The 7035-nt window shown below is 39.8% G+C and overlaps 1 protein-coding gene across 1 annotated transcript; it reads right to left on the bottom strand.

Annotated features, from left to right (window-relative positions):
- Positions 1 to 971: 971 nt before the first annotated feature.
- Positions 972 to 6809, bottom strand: PABPC4L (poly(A) binding protein cytoplasmic 4 like). The gene has a single exon (XM_075543786.1). The coding sequence runs from the start codon at positions 5994 to 5996 to the stop codon at positions 4845 to 4847; it is 1152 nt and encodes a 383-aa protein (XP_075399901.1). The 5' UTR covers positions 5997 to 6809; the 3' UTR covers positions 972 to 4844.
- Positions 6810 to 7035: the final 226 nt, after the last annotated feature.

Genomic DNA, 7035 nt, shown 5'->3' with positions numbered 1-7035 from the left:
GCACTTAACCCATGGTATCGCCATGTCTTCCTCCTGTTAAGAGTACAGCCAGTGAAACTATACTGCGGCTATACTTCATAGGATCATTATGAGTCAGGATTGACTGGGTAGTTAGTACACAGTGCCAGACTGAATGCATACACTTAGGTCCATTCCATTTCATTCCTATCAGAACTTTTCCTGAATAGAACTTGGAAAGCCAACCTCTTCCCCCATTCTAGGAGAACATTTGGGGACATCAAGCTTAACGATGAGGCAATGAGAACTGTGGGTGGTGAAAAGGGCTGTTACAGAGTTTCCAGGAAAGGTATCAACCTGTGACTGTTATGTCTGAGTATAATGACAAGAATTCCAGCGGCAACTTGTCACTGAAACTTCTTCTCCAGGTGAGTTTTCTATTGAATACAAACAAAAACAACCTGGAACCATCGGAGAATATCTAATTTGTTCTACTTTGAATAATATTGATTACAAATTCATCTTTTCTAGATAGATGACAACCCTTGTGAGCAGAGTGTGAGATCGGGGAGTGTATTGTTCTAGTGTACAGTTTATAATAGGGCTGTTATGAGTGAAAAATGACTTGATCACACCTAACCACACAATTATCTACTTTACATCACATGATGCACATTTTTATTAATATAACATATAAATACTAAACCTTCAGTAATCTAGCTGAATTATTTTTTATTTAATCTAGAATTCCTACGTAAGTAACAGTTCAGAACTACAGTCCAGATATCACTATTTAAAAATTAAATGCAGAATTATACTTTAATTTAATCCAGAAAATAGTGAATTACTCTTCACTGAAACCTGATTTATATTCATGTTTTCTAGTTACTGTGGTTCCGGAAATGTGAGTCACTTAAAACCAGGCACCATATTAAATATGGGCGTTTGCTTTTAAAACATGAATTATGAGTCTCTTAATGTAAAAATACAAGTTGTTCAACATTTATTTCTTAGAATACATCGACTTTTAAGAAGGATTACATTGTTTAAAAAATAACATAAAAATAATTTCCAGATACATCTTCTCCAGATCAGACTTTATTTGATCTTTTCTCAATGGCTTGTTTAAGTATATGGATAGATAAACTTATGAAAGATTTTATTTTTTCAAAATACAAGTCACCATTTAAAAATTAAGATATAAAATTTTAACAGGCACATATTTATTTAACTGGCTTTACAGGTAAGCAAGGTACAAGAGATTTTTCAATGTGTGTGGGTTGGGCTAAGTGCACATCATGAATCAATGTAGCTCTATGTAGTTTTTACTGGAATGCATATGAGAAATGTGAAAATTTTATTTCTTTTACAAGACACTCAGGCATGTAACATTTCAAACTCTTAAAAAATCGACCCTCAATTGGTTCTCTGGGTCATTCAATTGCCACTTAGAATGGCTTCATATAATGCATACACACAAAGATGTTGAATAAGCAAAATTCAAATGAGTTAATCAATGATATCCACACAGACCAATAAGATGATTCACTACATAAATATTAAAATAAGCTACTTCTGCAAATAATAGTGATTACTGTGCTTCATTAAACTATCAGTCACAATTTATATAGACAGGAAACACAACCATATGCACCACCAAGGAATTCAGGCATTTGATAGCATGTTGAATCCTGCATATTCAAGAAAACTAATTCCTTATTGTCTTTGTAATCTATGTATCATAATATTTGAACATTTGGGTAGATTGCGATATTCAGAAGGCACTGCCAATCCATGCTACACCTACAACCACTCGCCAATTCTGTTTCCAGGGGCCCTTTTAAAACTCTGATGTTGAGATAAGTATTTGTGAACATAGTGAATCAGAGAGCCAATAAATTAATAGTTGCCATATGAGTTAGACATAAATTCTTAGGATAGCTCAGTATTCACCAATACTCTATGTTACTGAAGAATGTAAAGCATGGCATTTTAAAAATGTGCTATTGGCTCTAGACAGTCTATATACAAATGTGTATAACATATTGAAATTTTGATATTCTTAATACAGAAGAAAATACAGTTGAATTGTACATATAAATGGTTTAGATGTATTTGGATTCAGGATATCAAAATCTTATCTATAAGAGTTAAAATTCTGAGTATAAAAATTTTAAACATTGAGGTAATTTTCCAAATATAAACAAAGAGAATATTGGGAAGGAAAAACAGATCTAAACTTTTACTTTCATACCTAAAGAAATATCTCATATTCATTTATGTTTAAAATAACACTAGACTAAGATTATGAAAACTTAACTAAAAATGTGAACATTTAAATAACCACTAGGCATAAGAAATTAAGTTTAATATCTGTAAGGATAAAAAAACAATTGAAATAAAACAATCATGAAGTAATGGTAACTTACAGAACAAATTAAAATGACCAACTTAAAGCGAAAGACAAAACTTCACGCTCTTTGGAGTATATGAAAATGGCATTACTTTATATAGACAATGGAAATTGGAGTGGTACAGATTTTCTAGACAGTATTTGTGTAATACTAATCAACATTAAAAAAATTTTCCTTTAACTATTAATTTCACCTCTAATATTTTCTTTAGTAAGTGATTGGATACATCAGCACACACGAACTTACAAATACGTTCAGCCCAAATTGTTCAACATAAAAAAATGTTAAAGGAGGAATAAATTAATATTTGTATGCTTATCAATTCAAAATTAGTTATATTGTGGTAACATTATTGCAGGAAACATAAGTCATTAAAATTATAAATTTTTGTGAACATAGTTGACCATAATGTACTGGCATATTAAGAAAATGTTAAAGATTTACAATAAGATTATATTTTTGTTAAATTATCTGTGTATATATGTATACAGAAAATAAAAACACCAAAAACCAGGAGGAAATGAAACATATTTTACGATCTGCCTGCATAAGAATTATGGTGTTGATGAAAGTACTCAGGCTACCAAAAGAACAAACAAATGCATCATGGAAGAAGTACAGCCATAATGTTCCTGAGAAGCTAGGATGGTGAGACTTAGTCTAAAGTACTTTGGACATATTATCAGGAGAGACCAATCACTGGAAAAGGATCTCATGCTTGGTCAAGTGGAAGAGTGGGGACAAGAGCAAGACCCTCAACAAGACAGACTGACGCACTGCCTGCAATAATGGTTCAAATATCAGCATAATTTGGAGGATGCTGCAGGACCAGGCAGTGGTGCATTCTGTTGCATAGAAGGTCTCTATGAGTTGGAAATTCCTCCATGGTCCCTAACAACAAGCCTCCATAAGAGACTCAAACATACTGCTTACACATTTTCTCACTGCACTAAAGATCATCTGATTTTGAAACTGTGAACATACACTTAAAAATGGAAATAGATTTTCTCATTGTTTCATAAAATATATTGCCATAGATAATAATTGTAATTTTTTTTCCTATATACAATTGCTGTGAGTCAGAGTTAAATTGTTGGCAGTGGGCTTGATTTGGTTTTTGGTTTAATGCATGAAGTAGAAGCAAAAAACCCCAAAACAACGAGAAAAAAACAAATAATAAAATACATTTCCTAGATACTTTGGCATCAATGAGTCAGAATTTTAAAGCAATTATTTAAATGAAATAAATTACTTATTATTCTATTTCCAAATGTATTTGAAATGGCATATATCATAGATAAATATTTAAAAAATCCTTAAAGCAAGTATATAAATGACCTGAGTAATGTTTCTGAAAGATAAGAAGGATGGAGAGGTCTGGAAAATAAACTGAATTAATATGTGTAATATTTAGGAAACAGTATAAGGCATCATTTTCATTTATCAGAAAATACACTGAATGAGCTTCAATCAAGGTTAAATGTGAACTTTAAAAGTTTACCTAGATTCTCATGTTTCTAATAAAATAATCATGAGTTCATAAAAATAAGGAAATTTTTCTTCTTCTCCAACCCCTGAGAAATTATCAGTAGAGCAATATAAAATTGACATAAAAATAAAGCTGTTAGCTAGGCATAATATGTTCTAAACATGATTTTCATAACATTGGCATCTGGTATAAACTTAAGGCATCTATAGACGAAGATATGTAAGTTTAAGCCATCCTTTGATCACCTGAATTGAAATAAGTTTAAAATTTAATGGACGGAACAATCAAGTCAAAATCTAGATAACTACCAAATACCTGAATTATAGGAAGCCAGTGGGGAAAAAATCCTCTGCAGCAGACCTGTAGGCAGTATTGAAAAAAACCCTCATCTGAGCTCCAGCCATTAGTGAAAATCAATCTTTTCTCATATTATACATATTAAGAATGTAATTAAATATTTAACTCAAATTGTACATTTGGGTTTTAAACTTTTGTTTTCTCTCAATAAAAACTTAAAAGAAAATTGGAAAATATAGTTTTGTAATAATAAATTTGCTTGGGATCCTGAGACAGAAGAATTATTTTGATAATCTATCCACAGAAAATGTTAATGTTGGCGATGTTATTAGAATAAGAAAGAAAATAAGTAATACACTCAAATTAGTTCACTTCAATTAGTTCACGAGGTTATAAAAGTATATTTAATTATATTTATAAGGATACGTTGGTATGGACGCCATGGTTGTGAGAATTATACTTATTGCTATGAATACATCATAAAAAGGATAAAAGAGAAACGATAATAGTATAATTAGAACTAAGCTTCTAAGATTCCTTTATTTTAAAACACACATGCGCGCGCGCGCGCACACACACACACACACACATACCCCTTTTATCACAGTTTACTAATTAAGGGCCCACCCAACAGCGTCAGAAATTTACTAAGGGCACTTGAGGCAGGAATGACATTATTTGCCCACCTACAGCAAATATTGGCTGGTGAAGCATGGCTTCCTTTCTTCTTGCCTCTGTGCCAGGGCAATGTTGAGAGGCTTGGTGCCCAAGAAGCGGCCATTCATCTCAGCCATTGCGTTGGTAGCCTCCTCGAGGGAGGAAAAGCAGATCAACCCAAACCCTTTACTTCTCCCGTCTTCCCGCATCACCTTAACTCTGCAAACTGATCCAAAGGAGGAAAATTCTCTCCGTAGTTTTTCATCATCAATGGTGTCGTCAAGGTTCTTAATATAGAGCTTCACTCCCTGGCTCCACTGAGTTCTCTCTTCCCTTATCTGTTGAAACATTTTCTTTAGCTCCGCTTGCCGCTCTATTTTCTTTTGCGCTCGGCTTACAAAGATCAGCTGCCCGTTTAGTTCCTTTCCATTCATTTCTTCCACAGCCTTTTTGGCAGCCTCGTGGCTGTCAAAACTCACAAAGCCAAAACCTTTGGATTTTCCACTGGAATCGGTCATCACCTTAACACTCAGAGTTGTACCGTATTGGCTGAAAATGTCCTTCAGTCGCTTTTCGTCCATGCAAACCCCAAAGTTTTTAATGTAAACATTGGTGAATTCATTGGTTTTGTTTCTGAGCTCGGCTTCTCGATCTTGGCGGGTCTTGAACCTGCTAACGGACAATCGGCAGCTCTTGAGCAATGCCCCGTTCATCTCCTCAATGGCCCTGTCTGCAGCAATCTGGTTCTGAAAGTGTACAAAGGCATAACCTTTGGAGCCTTGATCATCCATCATCACCTTGGACGACAGAATCTTCCCGAAAGGGGAAAACAGTTCATAAAGGGCTTTGTTATCAATGGATTTGTCCAGATTCTTGATGAATATGTTCCCGATTCCAGACTTCCTTAAGTAGGCATCACGTTGGGACCACATGAGACGGATGGACTTGCCCTTGATCTCATCAAAGTTCATGGTGTCCAGGGCCTTCTGAGCATCCGCCAGCTGCAGGAAGTTCACGTAGGCATAGCCCAGGGAGCGGCGGGTGAGCAGGTCCCTGCAAATGCGGATGGACAGCACAGGCCCCACGGTGCTGAACTTCCTAAACAGCAGGTCCTCGGTGACATCGGCGTGGAGGTCACCCACGTACAGAGAGGCCATGCGGTACTTGGCTGCCACATTCATCTCCCTGGCTGGCACTGAGCTCAAACGTGTCCCACGAATTCTTGGAGCGAGACTCTGGCGGGAATAGCCAGGCCCGAGCTCAGCCCGGGACAGGCCCAGGGGGAGTGGGCTCCAGGTCCCAGCTTCCAGGCGGAGCGACGGGGCGCAGGCACAGCTCGGTGTGGCTCAGAAAATGCGCGACCGCGACCGAGCCAGCCCTCCCTGGAAGTTGTCCAGGGAACTCAGACAGCTCAATGAACCGATCAGCCAGAAGTTCCTGACTCGCCAACTTTGGCGCCGTCTTCCAGGGGCCACCTCCCTCCCCCAATCAGGGCTTTCCCCACGGGCGCCCAGGTCGCTGGCTGTCGCGAGTGGTGAATGCCACCGGGCCTGGGCGGCTGCTTTCAAGTTCAAGCTGCCGGGGGAAAGAGCTCCTCCGGGGGGGGGGGGGATGGGGGTCAGCCACGCGGGGCCCGCAAGGATCGCTCCGGATCGGCGCTCGGGGCCCCCAAAGGCAGGGCTCCAGTCCCGCGCGCGCCGCTGCAGCGAAGCAAAGTTACGGAGACCCCGCAATTCCGGTCGCCCCTCCGAGGGGGCGCGGGCGGGAGGCTGGCGGGCGTCCGGGGCGCGGGCCTGGCGGGGGGCTAGGGGCTCACCCACGTTGCGGTAGGCTGGGCAGGCAACCGGAACTCGTGCGCTGAACTTCCCGCGCGCTCGCTGCCAAGGGCACTGTTTGCTTTGAAAAAATGTTTCCAAGACTTTCTCCTGGCCCGCGCCCCCAGCGCTGGGCGCCCCTCCCCCGCCGCAGGCGTGCAGCGGGAACCCGGAGGAGGTGGCCGGTGGGGAAGAGGAAGTTTAGGGGAGTGGCCCGGGGAAAACCCACCCGCCCGCGGGGCCTGACGCGGGGCTCGGGTCTCCAATGTGGCTCCCGACCTATCACTTTCTGCCTGTGAAACCCGGGGGAGGCCTCCTGAGTCCTGGCTGAGGGCCAGCATCGCTCCACAAAGTTCTGCAGATTCCTGCTTTGTCCCAGGCTCCAGGGCTCCCTGGTTCCCCCTAT

This window comes from Tenrec ecaudatus, chromosome 3, assembly GCF_050624435.1.
Source record: "Tenrec ecaudatus isolate mTenEca1 chromosome 3, mTenEca1.hap1, whole genome shotgun sequence".
Lineage (NCBI taxonomy): Eukaryota > Metazoa > Chordata > Mammalia > Afrosoricida > Tenrecidae > Tenrec > Tenrec ecaudatus.
The sequence above is the reverse complement of the archived record's forward strand: the minus strand, read 5'-3'. Positions and strand labels throughout refer to the sequence as shown.